At 38.1% G+C, this 18,572-nt stretch overlaps 2 protein-coding genes across 2 annotated transcripts in view; both read right to left on the bottom strand.

Moving 5' to 3' along the window:
* hhat (hedgehog acyltransferase) overlaps nt 1-8,578 on the bottom strand; it is a 21,274-nt gene extending 12,696 nt beyond the window's left edge. Inside the window, exons 1-9 of the mRNA XM_037697807.1 lie at nt 8,543-8,578; nt 8,110-8,260; nt 7,965-8,029; nt 7,645-7,758; nt 7,380-7,574; nt 6,282-6,494; nt 5,763-5,943; nt 4,937-5,087; nt 2,828-2,863 (exon numbers count right to left, since the gene is read on the bottom strand). Of these exons, the coding sequence (XP_037553735.1) occupies nt 2,828-2,863; nt 4,937-5,087; nt 5,763-5,943; nt 6,282-6,494; nt 7,380-7,574; nt 7,645-7,758; nt 7,965-8,029; nt 8,110-8,230 (1,076 nt within the window). The 5' untranslated portion in view covers nt 8,231-8,260; nt 8,543-8,578. The remainder of the gene's footprint in view (nt 1-2,827; nt 2,864-4,936; nt 5,088-5,762; nt 5,944-6,281; nt 6,495-7,379; nt 7,575-7,644; nt 7,759-7,964; nt 8,030-8,109; nt 8,261-8,542) is intronic.
* A 2,955-nt stretch (nt 8,579-11,533) lies between these two features.
* myoz1a (myozenin 1a) lies at nt 11,534-17,843 on the bottom strand. Its single transcript, XM_037686898.1, has 6 exons — nt 17,668-17,843; nt 16,059-16,145; nt 15,369-15,556; nt 14,926-15,208; nt 13,154-13,316; nt 11,534-13,067 (listed from the first exon to the last, which is right to left on the bottom strand). The coding sequence occupies exons 2-6, from the start codon at nt 16,141-16,143 to the stop codon at nt 12,833-12,835; spliced, it is 954 nt and encodes a 317-aa protein (XP_037542826.1). The 5' UTR covers nt 16,144-16,145; nt 17,668-17,843; the 3' UTR covers nt 11,534-12,832.
* Nucleotides 17,844-18,572: the final 729 nt, after the last annotated feature.

Raw genomic sequence — 18,572 nt, 5'->3', positions numbered from 1 at the left:
TATATATATGTATATACATATATATAGAGAGAGAGAGACAGAGAGTGGTCCCTCGTTTATCGACCAGGACCACCCGCAATAAGTGAAAAACCATGAAGTAGGGATACAGTAGTCCAAATTCAAGTTCAATTCAAGTTCAGTAAACTTTGTCATGACATATGCCAGGCTGCAATCACACTCATCAACTGTTACTCTCAATCTCCCTCTTTAAATAAACAATTTAAATTTAAATACTGTAAGATTTTAATTAACCAAGCCATGCAGCATGTATTGTTTATTTAAAATGTTACAGTATTTAAATTGTAGAGAAGAGAAGTTCAGCAGGACATCAAAGGGATGTCACAGCTTCAGCTCTGCAGCACGGAGCAGAAATGTACTTCTTGATCAATTACACTTCAACAACTGAACATGGAAGTTCTAAAATAATAAAAATATTTTTCAACACTTTTATATTTTGTGATTACAATGATTTGATGATGTGACATACTTTGAAATTTAAGGAAGACAAAAGTCGATTGACGCATCTGGACAGCAAAGGGTTAACCCTTCACAAAGCTGCAGTAGGAGAAATGTGTGTGTGTGTGTGTGTGTGTGTGGCAGAGAAGGAAATCAGCTGATCTGTTGCAGAAGGGAGCTTTCTCTTTCACTTGTGGGCTTCACACATGGTGCAAAATCATTTAAAATAATTAATTATAAATAAACAACCCATGGCTCATCCATCCATTAAGTGCAGAACCACCAGGCTGAGAAACAGCTTCTACCCTGAGGCTGTTAGACTTATGACTCTCTGACCAGGAAAATTACTGTGAAAAAAATCTCTGTAATGTCACTTGGTTGTTGATATGAGCTACTGACTATCCACGATGCTGATCTCATGCTGCTGATTATTTCAAGTTGATGTGGTCATTAGTCCTCATCTGCTCACAAAGACTCATGTTCGTGCTGCTGTTGTTATGGTGCATTGTTTTTGTACTGATGGTGCTTAGTGTATTATTAGTTTTGTGTATTCTTAATTTAGTGAATGTAGTATATTCTTACTTCATGTCTCAGATCTTATGTTTTTCTTTACAATTTGTATTTTCGTTGGATGTAACTGGGACCCTATGTACATAGTTTCGTTCCACCTCATGTACCACATGTGCTGTGAATGACAATAAAAATCCTTGAATCCTTGAATCAATCATCCAATTGTGTCATATCCAATCTTATTTTGAAAAACCTTGATATAGCGAACCCGCAAAAACAAACTTTGAAGTAGCGAGGGACTATTGTACACACACACATTTAAAAAAAGAAAAAATAAATAAAAAAAAAAATATATATATATATATACTAAAATAAACTACTACTTGTACAACTATTCCTACTTTGCAGTTTTTCACTTAGCACAGGGCTTCAGGATACGGATCCCCTGCGATTAACAAGGGACTACTGCAAACAAAACCCATGAAGTTTTATTTGAGAGTTAACTTTTTTACAGCACACACCCTTTTTATGTTTTTGAGTATATGAGACGATGACAAGAGGATTTACTGAAAGTGGTATTAAAAAAGCTAAGACATTGATTAAGTAGTTGATTCCTGTGTTTTTAAGGAGTTGTATGACAGGTTTGGTCTAAAATACAATCAGAACCAAAGTTAACCAACAACCAAACCCTATACTCCCATATTATTTACAAGTAATATTTGTCAGAACATGAGACTAAAAATGTCCTGCTCTTCTGTAGCATCAATAACTCAATCAATCCACCGGAAAGGGCTTTCTTTGTTGGCGGTTAACTGAACGTGAGTGAAACGTTGAAGCTGAAAACACTGCGGCACATGGGCAGGGACAGCGTAATGGAATGGCAAAGAACGAGCCTCTTAGCTGCCCAGGGAGACGAGGTGTCAGTGAGTCATGTAGAGCACATCATTTAACACCTACGCTCTCATCCAGCCCTCTTCAGACAATATCGGCTGAATTTCAGAACCGCATTAAAACATCTTTAAAAGCACTTTAGCGAGAAGGAACAGTCGGGGTATTGTGTCATGGGTATCATCTTGCATCTGCAGAAGGATAATTGCAAGTGATGCTATTAAGCAGAAGAAAATAATTTCCAATGGGCTCAGCTTAAAATGGAAACGTGTATTTGCAATTTAAAGTGATGGATCTTTTATGACTAAATTGATGTCACTGTAATAGCAAGTTTCTTTTATTACAGCTGAAAGGCTGATGTACGTGGGCAACAGCCACAACACAAATGAGCAAATAATAAACACTAAAGATCTCTGCATATTCTGTGTATTCTCTAACAACCATTCAGATGCAAAGTTGCTTTAAAGTAGCAATGTGCATCTAACAAGCAGACCATAAACTCCCAACAGGCTGGACTCAGCCAAGTGTGCATCATTAAAAGAAAAGCCGACTAATAACACGCTGTCCAAAGTGCAAGTGAAAAAACACATAATCCTCCAATTACATGTGCACATATTAAACAAGGAAGCATCTCTTTGCAGTGCGGGAGCAGCAACGCAACAGAAGAATTATTCACCGACAGCATGCAACCTCATAAACATGAGAAAGCCTGCGTGCAAATGCAGCATCGCTGTCCATTGTGATGAAACGTGTGAGCAACAAAAGAACAGCATTTTGAGCTTTTAAGGTTTGTCACATACCAGTGTCCCACAGAACATGAGCTCTTTTAAGTGTTCATAAGTAGCAAAGTGTTGCAATAAAACAGAGTGATGGTCTGATTTTAGAGCTATTATACGATTTAGATAACATTTCACTTTTTATCAAGCATTAACATCTGAATTAGCGAGTCCACCGCTCATGAAGAGCCTCTTACCTGATGAGCCATCGATACAGCCCCTCATCAAAGTGCCTGAGAGAGAAAAATAGAAATATCTCAGTGACAAATTTGCATAATAATAAAGCACTGAGTAAGAAACACCTGAACACTAGACATAAAGTGAGACCAGAGCTGCATCTGCTGCATGACGCATATGTGTCTGTGCGCTCCCTCATTGTCATTACAAAGATTAAACCTGGCATAGTCTATAACCTCTAACGGTTTCATCAATGATGTCAGCGAGCAGCTTTATGCATTTCATCGATGTTGTCAACATCGACCAGATCAGCAAAAGCAAGAGTGCACCAGTGTCAGCACATTGGTTGGTCCGCAGTAAAGAGTGTGTTTTATTGTGCCAAACCGAACACTCTGCCCCTCCACTTTCATTTTTATGAGCTCTAAACTGAGGGAGTGTTTCTCAGCGTTACTTACAGTCTCAAATATAAATGTCTGTGCTGAGAGAAAGTGACAAAACCTAATGAGATTTCTCTTGAAAGTTGCTAAAAACCATCAGGTTTATTTATTCCTTACTTCGGATCACAATCTGATTGTAATCTAGAAATAATACAAACGTTTAGCTCCATGCTTGTTTGGTTAAATCCTAGTTCATATACTGAACCCAACAGTTTATTTATCAGGCAAATTGGGCTAAATTAGTCCTGAAACTTAGTCTCCCTGCATAAAGTTTTAATTTGTTTTAGAGAGGAGGTTATTCAGCTAATGATTTATTTTTATTTTATTTTATTTTTCTTTTGGCTGCTCTCTTTTTCAGGGGTCGCCACAGTGAAGTAACTCACACAACGACTTGGCAATTATTTTTAAGCCGGATGTCCTTCCTGACACAACCATAGACCACCGAGCTACCTCAGCCCTCTGTGTGGAGCAGAGAGCTGCCATCTAGGGCACCCGGGGGAGCAGATGGTGGGGGTTAAGGGCCTTGCTCGGGAGCCTCAAATCATTCAGCTCAAATCATTCAGCTAATGATATGACTTTTTATTTAGATGCTGTTAACCTGAAGCTGTTAGTTATATTTGGTAAACACAAATGCAAACATAGCTCAAAACTTTTATACGCCAGGAATTAGTAAATTATTTTACAGCGCACTTAAATTGAGGATGTTTTGGGCCTTTTTTCAAACATAATAATGTTTTGGTTTATTTTATTGGTATGTAAGGAACCAGCATCTTTAACAACTTGAGCAATTGTGACCCCTTCAGCATAAATTAGGCAAACTTTTCTCAGACGCTATATTCCTGTTGTAAGAAGAGGATGGTGTTTTAACGTAATAATAATCCATCCATCCATCCATTATCTCCATCCATCCATCCATTTTCTTTACCCGTTTATTCCATTTTTGGTCACGGGGGTCGCCGGTGCCCATGTCCGGCAATCACTGTGCGAGGGGCGAGGTACACCCTGGACAGGTCTCCAGTCCCTCACAGGGACACATAGAGACAAACGAGACAAACAACCATTCACTCTCTCACTCACACCTAGGGACAATTTAGAGTTGTAATAATAATCCTGAAATTTGATGTGGCTCTGGTTGGAAACCCACATACAACCATAACTTCACTGGGAGTGTAAATGTTTAAAACTAAATTACATACCATCATGAAAACATAAAATACTTTTTTTTGTTTGTTTTATATCTTTGTAAAATATATCCCCTTCAGAAGACATGATACGACTTGAATAGAATTAATGATGGGATTTTTATCTGAATTGCATTATGCTCTACAAATATTGAATTTATTACTTTAAAAAAAAGCTCAGTTTTAGCCAGAGAGTAGTGATTCAGTCACAGGAAACAAACCATTTTAGTGTGATGCAGAAAAACAATAATAATGCTCCTGATCTTGAGGTGACCAATTGTTCTATTGCTGGTAATGACTTAAGATGAGACACTGGGATGGGACTTTTTTTGGTTAAGATGAGACAATTTTCTGAGGCCAGGTTGGATCTGATTGCTGAGGCACAGCAAGCACTATACTATATTTGCACTATATTTTCCTTAAAGATATCAGGGTTGCGATTTTTCCTAGACAATAAAATAATACACGTCACAGTACAAATGTTGTGTACTTCCATACTGTGTAGCTTTACCTCCACATCCCTGTGAAGCTGTACATGATGCTGACGCAAGAAGGAAGTTTTGGGGGAACCAGTTCATCTAAAGCAGCGAGTGTGCATGGAAGTCCAAACAGAACCAGATACTTCACATAGAAGAACTGAACAAGGGCCAGAGCAAGACCGCCTGTGACAAAGGAGGAAACAAGTGGTGAAAGTAATGACTTGTTATAAAAATTAATTCAGCATCGTCTATTAGTTTCAGTTCTATAGCAAAAAACTCATACTAGCAAGAGACAAAGATTAATAGCTGTCCTGTGAACATGTAAGAACTCAGGTCAACATAAATAATGCAGTAATTAAAAAGTTGCAGAACTAATGATTATGAATCAGTGTTTCTATTATCCAAAGATGCTTCTTTTCTTGCTTTTGACAACAAGGGGACACAGAGGACAAATGAGTTAAAAGGATGTCTGGATGATTGGCTCAGTTAAATCCCAAAGTTGGATTTAAAATTTCACCTACTTCTGACTGTGCATGCAAAATACCCATGCACCTTACAAATATAAAAAAGGAACGATAAGAGGCAAATTTAAAATCAATAATATATGTGACATCAGAAAATGAATAGTGAGGAAATAACGTTTGACATCATTTTGGGTTGATGCACCCAGAGGATTTAATTCGACCATATGATTTTTCAGTGATGTTAGTTATTGCTATTCATCAGCTTCAGCCTGGAGCCTCTGCTTAAGCTGATAAATCATTCAAATCATCAAAATATACCAAGACATGTGGGAGTTTCATCTTAAGTTGAGGTCTATCACGTATGAAGTGGCAAAAACTGTTGATAAAGACTTACCCAATGCCCATGGAGGGAGAATTTCTATGTAAGTCTCAATAGACTGGATAGAGTGCATGTACATGACATGGATCATGTATTCTGCCAGACACCACCACAGTAAAATACGTCCCGATCTGAGTAACAAGAAACGAAGAGCAGGTTCACTTCTGTTGCTCCTCTCTTCAATAGACCATCGCATCTGTAAGTTGAGCAAGACAACACGTTATTCTGAGATACGGAGTTAAAAAAAAAAAACGGTTCAAGCTGTTAATAAGAGTAAAAAATGTACACAAACATTTTAACTAAACATGCATTAATGCTGCAGCAGTGATTCAAAAGATCCAACTTGACTCAAAAATATAAACAAAGAAGAAGTTGTTAAAGACTTTATAAAACAAAAAAAAACATGCTACAACTCAAGCTAGTATATATTTAAACACACAACAACCTGTTTACATGCTTATAAAAGCTACTCTGGGGTGGAGCAATCAGCCTCAGCCTTCAAAGCAAAAGCAGAAGAGGCAATTTTACTCTTACCTGCTCTGTGTAGGCTTTGAAGGTGATAATGGGTCCATTGTAGAAGAGGGGATGATAGAAGGTGTATGAAAACAACCAAAAGAGCTCCACGACTCCACTCGGATCTAAAGGGCTCCAGCAGTGCTCCAGGCTGAAGCTGATGAATCGCAGGCCGCACATAGCAACGCTGAAGAGTAGCAGGTAGTACTCCTCCTCCGTGCTGTACCAGCCTCTCTGGGTAATGCATGGTTAGGAGAAACCTTTTAGCATGTTTACAGAGAACGTTAGAACAGTACACCTCTGTATGTGCTTACAGACTAGAAAAAGTGGCATGTTTACATCAATGAGTAAAATTAAAATCACTGAAAGTTTCATTGCTTTTGAAATGATGCTGAACACAGGACTATGCATTGTGTGTGTGTGTGGGGGGGGGGGGGGGGATGGTGGACACAAATAGTCATATTAAATGTTGTAAACAACCTACTTGAGCCATATGCTTCCAGTAAACTCATTTAACATTTATTTAGTCTTATGAATTTGAAATAACATGAAGCTAATAGACACAACAGCTTCTTAGTATCTACTGCCCTCTTGTGTTTTTTGGCAAGTATATCATGTAATGGTAAATGGACTGTACTTACATAGCACCTTTCTATCTTATTTCAAGATACTCAATGCTCTTTACACTACAACCTGTGCCCTCATTTACCCATTCATACTACTAGATCTGTAGGAAGCTAATTGAACAAATCATTCTAAAGAGACTAATCGGAGTTTTATCACATTCATTCACTGATGGGACACACATCAGAGGCAATGAGGGGTTCAGTGGCTTGCCCAGGGACAATTTAGCATGAGACTGCTGGTGTATTTGAACCCCCATCTCTTGCATTGGAGGATGACTGCTCTAACCACTCATTCAAAAAGCTGGAAAATTATTTACCGTACATTAAAAAACAAAATTAAAAGTCCACAAAGTTTTTAATGTAGATACACTGTCTCATTTCTACTCTGACTGATGGGTTACTTTTTTTTTCTATGTATTTATTTACTTTTATGCAAGAAGGAAACATCTCAGTTTAAAAATTAAAAATGTACATTCTTGGTGACACAACCCACCTGAATGTCTTGAAGTGACTTAATGTGAAGGGTGGAAATCAGCAAAAGGTTAAAAAGCCATGACAAAGTAGGCTTCCGCAGCTGGGCCACTGAGAAGGAAACCCCCAGATGTACAAGCAGCACACTCACACCTTTAATCCCCAACACACTGCTGGCTGCTAGGAAGCCATATAGTGTAAGTGCAGGCACCCTGAGCTGTTGGACAAACATTGTTAGAACATCCAGAAATACACATTTAACTCGTCTAATAATACTTTCGTCTTACCTTGGGGTTGAAGATGGTGGTTAATCTTGATATTATGCCATGGCCGATCAGAGTCCATAGTAAACTATTTTTGGCCCATTCAGTCCAGAAACTCCACTCAAAGTCTAAAATATCCTTAGAAAAACAAATTAACTTTACAAAGAGTCTTAAAACTAACATGAACTTGTTGGTTTTATGCTGAATAAATATGTTTATAACAGAGAAACTTTGGATATGGCTGCATTTTATTAATGTAACATGCACAGTTAGGGAAATAAATCACAATGCTGTCTCAGACTGAGCTTAAAATATAATAATAATAAAAACAGCATTGAGCTTACCCTTTTAAAACCTTTTAAAAGACCATTTTCCAACTTGAACTCTCTCTCTAATCCCTCTTCGTGCTCTGGGGTATGACAGGCGACAAACGGGTCATAAACCTTCATGAAATCTTCAAATTAATGCAATATTTTGTTTTGTTTTTACCTTTGGAAAACGTGTGCAACTTATAAAAAGAGTAGAGATGAGAACCAAAGGATAACACCCAGTACACAAGTACTTCTGTCCATGGAAGTGGGGACAACCGTGGCTTTGAGTCAGAGGCCATCAGGAAACGTCACGCTTTGCTTTAATGTTTCTGAAACAAACAGTCTGATCTTAACCTCTCTCATCAAGAAATATCAATGGCTTTTGGAGTTTTACAATCTGTAATAACCACAATGAATCAAAGTTACTTCTTTTTTTTTTAGAACTGAACTTCAATAAGAATCTTGTTGACTGATTTACTATTTCAATGGAACAAAATGCTCAAGATGTCCTTAAAAATCAAACATGTTGCTTGATATTTACTTCAATTCAATTCAGTTTATTTATATAGCACCAAGTCACAACAGAAGTTGTCTCAGCAACAAAAACATACATAAATGTGTTGGATCATCCCTTCATTACAGTCTCCCATCTTGTGCAAGCACAAAGGCAACAGTGGGAAGGAAAAACTCCCTTTTAACAGGAAGAAACCTCCAGCCCAACCAGGCTCAGGACGAGCGGCCATCTGCTTCGACTGGCTGGGTTTGAGAGGACAGGAAGGAGAAACAGACAAACACAGAAAGACAGGGCAAGGGGTTCCCCCCTGTTGGGAGAAAGACAAAAAAATCAGTTAAGGATAGAAATAATTACATGATTATGCATGATGATGATGATGATGACAAAGATGATTAAGACGACAACGATGACGATGGTTGTTGATGGTTTCAACTATCTCCGGACTTCCTGGCTAGTCACATTTGGTAGTGTCCATACAGACGATATGAAGAAAGGTAAACCCATAAAACATGAAATATTTTATGGCATTAAATGAATCATGTTTAGCACAAAAACTTTGCATTAAAAAAAGTCAGTGTTTTATTGGCTAGCTTTAACATAAAACGTTAATGGTTTAAAAAAGCTATTCAGGTCATAAATGCCTTTGAAAAACAATCCTAGCATAAATATATTATAAGTATTGTGTAATACAGCAGAAAAACAAAGACTTTACAAAGAATAAATAGAAAGTCATTTTGAAAAGGCCCTCTCATCTTCTATCTTCCTCTCAAATAATGAAGCCTTTACAGATTGACGTGGTGCATTTTTAACACAGGAACACGCCACGAATGCTGAAATAAGATTAAAAAAATCTGCTATAAAGATACTAAAAATCGACTTGCTATGAAATATATCGACAACTGACTTCTGGTTTGATTGTTTGTTCTGCTATGAAACCAGTGTAAGCCATTTTAAATTACACTTAGCTCTTAGCTTCCTGAAAATGTGAAAGAATGATGAAGTTACCTAAAAATAACGGAATGATGTACATAACTGAAGCGCTGCCATCGCACAGTCGCTGTTGTCGTTCATTGTCTTCTTCTACGTTCAAAAAGATATGTATGAAAAAACACTTCTTCTACGCTGTTTAAACTTTCAACGTTTCAAACTGTTATTAAAAATGCTATACGGAGCGCCAGCGCCCCCATCTGTGTAGGAGTGGAACTGCCGACCACAAGTGTAGCAACAACGCTGTAAAGATGGATTTGACCTGTTTGTCACCAAAACTAGTTTTTTTTTGTCCATTTGACAAATTATTTCTTAAGTGGTCGTAATAAAATTTACATGTGTCTTTACTGCAAAATAGATGCTAAATAACTTCACAGCTAAATAAATCAATACGTTTGCAAACTTAACTTATGTTGTTTCAAATGTGTGCATCATTTTGTGCTCTGTACCTCCCTTGTCAAAGCATATATTTAATTTTTCTTAAGTTTTTTTTTGTTTGTTTGTTTTTTTGTCTCTTTCGGCTGCTCGCTTCGTCAGGGGTAACCACAGCGAGCCAACTCATTGGCAATTGTTTTTATAAAGGTTCAAGGTTTTATATTGTCCTTCACATCACATGTGATACATGAGGTAGAACGAAATTGTGTGCACTGGGTCCCAGTTACGTCCAAAAATGGTAAAATATACATTGTAAAAGAAACAGTACTGATCTAAGATATAAATGAAACACGCTAAACCCTTACCAGTAATAGTGCAAAATATGTCGAAAAACAGCAGCACGAACATGAGTCTGTGTGAGTAGATGAGTTCGAATGAATACAACAGCATGAAATAATCAGTAGCATGAGATCAGCAGCATGGATAATCAGCAGCACATACCAATAATCAAAATGGCATTACAGTGATTTATTTTTTTCAAAATGATTATCCTGGTTAGGGATTTATAATCCTAACAGCTTCAGGGTAGAAGCTGTTCCTCAGTCTAGTGGTTCTACACGTAATGCTCCGCAACCTTCTGTCTGAGGGGAGTGGGGCAAAAAGTGTGTGTGCTGGGTGAGTGGGGTCCTTCATGATGCAGGTGGCTTGGGTGTCCCAATGTTGTTGATCCTGGGATTTGAACTGGCGACTTTCCGATCACAGGCTCGTCTTCTCTGAAATCTGCGACAGCACTCTCCCTTTATCTTTCTTAAGTTAAATGTTCTTTCTTTGTTTTTCTTTCTTTTAGATAATTGCAAATTTGAGAGATTTTACAGACTCCATTTTAGGGCGATAAAAAATTCTCATTCATCAAAAAGTAGATTAAGAGTTAAACAAATGCTGAGGTGTCCATGAGCAAGACAGTAAACTCCTCTTTGCCTCTGATGTGTGTCTCATCTGTGTATGAATGTGATCTAAAGCACTGATTAGTTTCCAAAGATAATTTACTCATATTATAGAAATGTAGTAGAGTGCTGTATGAAGGCACAGTTTCTGTTGCAATGTGCTTTGGTTAGATAGAAAGGTGCTATAAGTATACACCGTCCATTTACATAAATACTTTATTTGTTTTAACCTTTATTTAATCCGGCAAATTCTAGTGAGACCACATATCTATTTTTCTGAGGAGGCCTGGACCTGAGGGCAGCTTAAACGTGCATGTTTTGAACTGTAGGAGGAAACCCACGCAAATTCCACAAATCCAATTCTGGGACTTGAACCCAGGAGCTTCTTGCTGTGAGATAACAGTTCTAACCACTGCACTGCCATGCTGCCCAGTTATTTTTGCTCATATTATTTTAAATCATGACCTCCCAGCTGCAGCTTGCCAAAGACTGCCACTGTCAGATAAAGCACTATTAATACTGTTTTTATTTAAGTGATGCCACTCCTTCAGTTGTTCATACCTACTCACTCCATGTCAATCCGGATCCTGCGGCGTCGCCTCTCTGCAGCACTGTCTGAAAATACCTGACCATGTTTCACACAGAAAATCTATTCATCGTGCAAATAAATAAATAAATAACTTAACTGATGCCCACGCTAATAAATTGTTTAATTGGTGCATTTTAAACAAATTAATATTAATTAAATTACATAAATAAACTTGTAGTTGATTCCAAAGTGATAAAAATAAATCACAACACTTTTCCTTTATTTTCTTATTCATTTTTCATGGTCACTGGAGGTTGGTGTATTTCTCAGAAGTCAACATAACATTTCAGAACACATCAGAGCTGATCATGTTGATTTAAGGGATTTCTTTACAATGTGCTACTACGATTGTAAAGAAATCTCTGGTAAAGTCAACACAGGTCATAGCGTGTACGCAGGCGTTCTCTGTAGACGATGCATTCAGTGTCATCTTATCTGTTGCACCAAGACAAGTTTTCCACTTTACTGGGACAAAGTTGTTTCACAAAGCCACACAACATATGCTGAAAGTAACAATGTTTTAGTTTAATCATAAAATATACATTTTTAAAAGATTGTGTACTTTTAATGAAGTTTAATTAGAGTTATAGATTTGACTGATTACCTTAAGAAGTTCAATCTTCACATCAAAATCAACCAAACTAAACTAACACAGAGCTTTACACAAGGAATTTATAGCATAATAAAACAAATCGTCTTTCTACTTAAGTTTTTATTTTTAGGCAGCCTGTGTACAGGCTCTAGTTTAAATATTTCTATTAATTTGTTGCTGTGCCTGTTTAAAAAAAATCTGTCAATTTAGCATATATGGACTTAGTTTTGCAATAATTTTTAATATTTTTGCATACAATTATCAAACTTCTCAAACTTTGGAGTAGATGCTGTGTATGTTTTCTTTTATTTGATTCGTTAAATGCATTGATAAACCCTTTTAAGCTATTTTATCACTCATCAAAAAAATAGTTCAAGTTTACCGTGGCAAAATTATGTTGGCACAGGAATCAAAAAAAGCTTGCATACCAAATTAAACATGACTGTGGTGTTTTTATACTTCTACAATTAATCAAAATCATGAAAAAAAAAAAGACAAAATGGAGACAACACATGTGGCGATTATCATTAAGGGAGCATGCACAAAAGTAGCAGCGGGAATCTCCATCTTCACACGTAATTCATTCTTTCCTCTTAAAGAAAATCGCTGACTTCTCAACTTTTCTGACAAAGCTGTCACTAAAGCTTGATAAAATAGCGTTTGGTGATTTATCATAAGCTTTGCAGCTTTGTATCTGACTTACAACCCAATACAGAGCGAGGCACGACTGCAAGTCATGTACACTTTCAGGTATTCACATTCGGACATTCAAACTCGTTAATATTATTACAACAGAATTTTAAGCTCGCCTACTGAGTGCATGCTGACGTTTATCCATCCAGTCAGGCTCATGTTTGTGTGTATGTGCACAGTGAGTGTAATCACAGTATGATTGGGTTTTCACAGCTCGTCGGTCTCTCCATCAAAGGGCACGGCATCTGTCTCCATGTGGATGCTGCTGGGCTCGCTGCTGCACACCCAGCCAATCGGAGTACGATTGAAGGAGGGTCGGCAGCCAATGTCATGTTGGTACACCACTGCAGGTTCGGGCTCCGGTTTGGTCACCTCAGTTTCTGGCAGCTGGAATTTCATGAGCTGGTTGGCCTTTTCAAAGCCGCCAAAGGGCATGGCCATCCTAGAACCAAACCAGGTGACACAAAAAGTGAACTAAAACTGTGGTTTCTTACTTTAACCAACAAAATCAAACAGCGAGGAAAGTACCTGTTGAAGCACTTGAATTTGCGGAGTTCGTTTGATTCAATGGGGCCAGGCATTCCAAACTTTAGAGTGGCCAGCAGGTTCTCGTCGCCCTTCATGGCCTTCTCCCATGGAGACACGTAAGTCTTCATGTGGATCTGCATTTTAGTTCCATCTTTTCCACTTCCTGTGTGGAAAACATCTCCATCATTTACAGCTGCCTACAGATCATTTACAGTCTCCTTTCAAAAAAATAAAAATTAACGTGGTTAACATTTTTAAAAATAAAAACAGATTTAATTATAAAACAAATTGTGTGAATGTTGATATTTTTCTATTTTTTTTTTGTGTTTGTTTTTATTTTATTACATTTTTTTTGCCATATAACTACCAGTGCTATTTTAGCCATTCATATTTTAAATCAGCACATTCACATCACATGTATAGATGCTAAGATTTTTGCAACTATTTTACTTTTTTCAAAATATTTCATTTGAATTACAAATACTTTGCAATCTCTTCAATCCCTTCTAAACCTTTCTCTTTGAAATCCACTTCAACATCTGCTGTTTTTTTCTCTCCTCTTAGCTTTTAGCTAGCCTCATGCTACTTTTAGCCAACATTTTGCTCTTTTTAGGTCCTAGCTATTCTTTTGCTAGTTTTAAGCTAAACTTTGGTTAGCTAGTTTTTGCTACTTTTAGATTTTAGATCATGTTTTGCTACTTGTAGGTAACATTTAGCCATTTTTAGTTGTTAGTTTGTCATTTTATTTGTCAGATAGCCTTTAGCTCTTGTTCTGCTTCTTTTAGCTCTAACAACTCAGTTAGCAAAGTTCTTCAGCAAATTTCAGCAAAATCATTCAGCACTTTGCATTTCTAATAAAAAGCCAATCTCTATTATTTAATTTTAAACAAACAACATTAAGACAAAATCATCTGTTAAAACTGTTCATGTGTATTGGTTTATGACCAAAACGGTATGTTCATTTAGAGTTTGATATTATCAGTTTGCTTTAAGTTTTTTAAGCGGGTCAGGTCTAGGGCAGCACGGTGGCACAGTTGGAAGAGCTGTAGCCTCTCAGCGAGAGGGTTGCTGGTTCAAATCCCGATGCGGGACCTTTCTGAGTAGAGTTTGCATGTTCTCCCCATGCATGCGTGGGTTTTCTCTGGGTACTCCGGTTTCCTTCCACAGACCAAAAACATGCATGTTAGGCTGATGGGTAAGTAAATTGTTCTAGGTGTGAGTGAGAGAGTGAATGGTTGTTTGTCTCTATGTGTCCCTGTGATGGACTGGAGACCTGTCCAGGGTGTACCCCGCCTCTCGCACAGTGATGGCTGGACATGGGCACCAGTGACCCCCATGACCCAAAAAGGAAGAAGCAGGTATGGATGGATGGGGCATGCATGCCTCTGTATATTTGCTCTTATTGCTAAAGTTTTAAACTGTGAAAATGTCAAACGAATGTTTGTCTAGCTTATGTCTAATTTCATTTATTCTTGCAGAAATAGAAGAAGAATAAACGACATGGCATGTTTAATTAAGGCTTGTTTCTAAGCACATTTTGAAAACAACAGAATCAAACAATAAGAAACAAAAGTTTCTATCGTCTTTCATTTGTTTAAAAATGTAATATGTAAATTAGCTAATGTCGATTTTTAGAGTCTTTTCATTCATTCAGTCACTGTAGCTGTTGTTGTTGTGGTTCGTTCTGTAAAATGTTTCTGGAAGAAGAAGATGTTTATTGGTTTGAGAAAATAAAATCCTCAGAGAAACTACATTAAAAGTAAGATGCAAACCTTTTAGTGAAGACCCGCTCGTTCCATCTTCTTTCCTCCCTTTGTCATCCCCGCCCAGCCCTCCTGCACCTCCAGCCCCTCCAGCACCACCTGCTCCTCCTGCTCCTCCTGCTCCAGCTCCTTTGCTTCCAGGCTTTGGAGGAGGCACTGGGGCTCCTCCTCCTGCCGACATGGCTCCTAAATATGGATGTCCAGACTCTTTGCTCACAAAGTGCCCACCAACATTTATTATTTGACCTCCCAGCTGACAACCCAGAGAGGGAACAAACTTCTGGAAGTTGTCCTAAAAAGAATGGGATCATTATTGTAGATGGTGCACCTACGAAGTAAAAAGTTTTCGTTTTACTTCTAGTAAAACTAACATTAAGTAAAAACCTTTCACTTCAACACAATCTCATTTATGTTGCCTGTATATGAGTAAAATCTACTTGCCGGGCTCTCACCATTGAATCGTTGCTGAAGATATCAGGGTTGTTCTCATAGATGAACTTCTCGACTCTCTGCTGCCTCATCTTGAACATCTTTGAGCCTCGGTTCTTCATCAGCGACAGCTCCTCCAGCATTATGTCTCTGGGAGTCCTGATCTTTTTTCCCAGGTCCAGCTCTGATGCCTCTGGCTCTGCTTCAAACTCTAGGCAGGACAATTAATAACAAAGAAATAATAATTAAAAAACTGACCACAGCAGTTGAAAATCTGCCAACAATAGAAAAATAACTAAAGAAATGATGATGAAAGAAAGAAATCAGTCTCCTCCATTTATGCTACTGAAATAGAGTTAAATGTCTATTTTATTCAAGCTTAGCCTACATTTTTGTTTTCCTTTGTGCACATGTGCATCTTTTCAGTAAAAGTAGGAATATAACATGAAATTTGTTAACTTTATTTTGCACTTTTCATCTGTTTATAATAATTGAGAAATAAAAAAAAAATGAACCAGCTACCTAATATCCCATCTAGACCTAATTTTATATTAATTTAGGAGTTGTTTGATGCTTTTTACATAATTATACGATTGCACACAATATCGCCACTTCTCTTTTTAGATTACAGCACCTTCTGATGATTTCTGTATGTAAAGAGCAGTACTGAGCAGAGGTAATTTCACATTTACATCATTTTACGTCAGCCTTACCATTCTGACTGATATGCGATAGGTCAGTTATGATCTTGGAGGGCTTTTTCCGCTTGTTTAGGGGGGCAGGTGTTCCCAGAGGCATGGCTGGAGGGTCAGGAAGAAAACAGAGAACGTTACTCCTGGGTACAAAAATACAGAGCAGCATGCCTTCATTTGAAACTTGCTGAAGCCACTAGGCAAGAGAAACTCCTTCGCTCAGGAGAATAAAATACAGTCAGAGCTCCTCCAGGATTCAAAGCGTCAACATAAAGCCTAACTTGAAACTAAACTAACTGGGAAAAATAAGTCAAAAGCAAAAAGAGGTAAAATTTTGATAAGCCAATTAAAAAAACAACAATTAAAGGAAACAAATGTGAATTTTATTAATAAACTCCACTGAGAAGAGTGTTTTAGTTGCAGTTTAGTTTGCACAAGTTCTCGAGCTAACTTCACATCATCAACACCACCACCCATGATCAATCCCCGAGGTCAGAGGACCGGTATGTAACGGACCTGCAGACACCACAGACCCTCCTAATTTTTCCACCTTCAAAAGAGGGAGGGGTTGTCAGTGCCCTCGGATGCCTTACATTCTCTCGTGGAACAGATGCCATCCCCATAGGAAACCTATAGCTCAATATGTGTTTCAGTTGTGGTTATAGGACACAGGATCTGTGTGCTGATGGAGTCAACGTAAACAAATGCAAAAAAACTGCTCTACATTTAACTGTGGGGAAAGTGAAGGCATCATTAGCATTAGATAACTTGAGTGTTATTCATACCATAAGCTCATAATCGCCTTTTAGCTTCTTGCAAGTGAACAAATCAGGTGGAGTTTATGAGTCTCATATATCAAGACATCACCCTACGCTTACATAAACATCAGGCACCATCTTTCTCTTGTCTTCAAATGCTTTGTTTATAGGAATATTTTAAATGCTGTTTTTTTTTTATTCTGTGGCACAAATATCTGCAAATTCAGCGCCACCGCTTTTTTTTTTTAAGGTCCAGTCAAGTGGCAAAACACCACATTGCATCTAGTGGCTGTAACATAACCCCGTGCAGCTATTTTTAAAGGCCAATTCCGGCCAAGACATTTTAGCGACATGTAATGGCGTCATTTGGCTATCAAATGGGCTTGAAAGAACTCTGCAGGACACAAAACACACATCCAGAAAATCAGTTCTTAAGCACATGCTGGACCTATCAAACCAGGACTCTGAGCCAAAATGTAAATTTAGTAAGGAGCATTTTAAATCACTTTTAACTTCTCTTAAATAGAAGGCTGCAGGGAACTGTGTTCAAATTTACTACCCCCCACCTCCACCCACACACACACCCTGGTCTGATAACACCACATAAACTCACCAAAGATGGACACTCAGCACTTTCACTCATTTGTTCAATTCATTTTATGTACAAAGAAGCAAAAACAAAAACAACTTCCCTATCTTATGTCTTAATCTGAACAATTTTAATTTGACAGGTTCAGGAGCACTTCCTTTTGTCTCGTCTAGTTGCACTACAACCTAAATAATGATTGGGAATATATTGCACGCCTTTATCAGTATCTCCTCAGATTGTTTACTCGACTGAACAATAACCAAAGCAAAATAGTTCCACTCACCGGATTTATGTTGTGATCCTGTCAGGAGAGGAAGACCTATAAATGCCAAATGGTGAAGAAGATATAGATCTCAATCACAAGCATACAAATCCTTTAGTGCCTCTGACCCTACAATGGCTGGACTCAGATCCTGCAAAGTGCAAAGCCCTCCCAACCCTCAGAAGGCAGATCTTCCAAAAGGTTTGGGGTGTGGGTGGCAGGAGTGTTGGTGTCAAGACGAGGAAGAGGAGGAGGCTGAGGTCAGGACTGTGAATTTGGAATGGGAAGGGGCCATCAGAGATCTCTCTTGGCCAGCTGAAACTGCTGATGGTAATATTGAGGGAGCAAAATCATTCTCCCAGATGGCTCTAAAGCCTATATTTAGTAGGAATGAGAGAGGGGAACAGAACTCAGCCATAAGAAAACCTCAGGAGACTTTAGGGTGTGTTTGGGATATGAAGAAAGACAAGGAGAAGTGCACAGGAGCGCACAGTGGAAGCTAAAGGTTAATGATATGTGTATATATAGATAAAGGCAGTTTGTGTTTCAAAGGAATGTTTAGCTCCTTCACTCTCTCTTCCACCGTTTCAGTTTCTCTGCAGTACAGAAACACAGTCTAACATTATGCACATGAGTAAACAGCCTCATAATATATTCAAATGGATTCAATTCAGTTTATTTATATAGCACCAATTCACAACAAAGTTGTCTCAGGGCACTTTACAGGAACATTCACATACATAGAAAAGCCAATTAGTAAAGTTCTCAATCTAAGGAGGCCAGCAGACATGGTGAATCTTCACTTCGTCACGTTCTCCCACCCTGAGCAAGCACAAAAGGCAACAGTGGGAAGGAAAAACTCCCTTTTAACAGGAAGAAACCTCCAGCAGAACCAGGCTCAGGACAAGCAGTCATCTGCTTTGACC

The sequence above is a fragment of the Nematolebias whitei genome, chromosome 1, assembly GCF_014905685.2.
Source record: "Nematolebias whitei isolate Nwh7 chromosome 1, NemWhi1, whole genome shotgun sequence".
NCBI classification, from domain to species: Eukaryota; Metazoa; Chordata; class Actinopteri; order Cyprinodontiformes; family Rivulidae; genus Nematolebias; species Nematolebias whitei.
This window is presented reverse-complemented; position numbering and strand designations above follow the sequence as displayed.

Bases quoted from the DNA above. Each gene is read 5' to 3' on its own strand.
- myoz1a (XM_037686898.1), bottom strand. From the start codon at position 16,143: ATGCCTCTGGGAACACCTGCCCCCCTAAACAAGCGGAAAAAGCCCTCC. The intron at 15,557-16,058 runs GTAAGGCTGACG...TGTCCTGCCTAG, and splicing joins ATCGCATATCAGTCAGAATG to AGTTTGAAGCAGAGCCAGAG. The intron at 13,068-13,153 runs GTACTTTCCTCG...GTTTGGTTCTAG, and splicing joins AAATTCAAGTGCTTCAACAG to GATGGCCATGCCCTTTGGCG.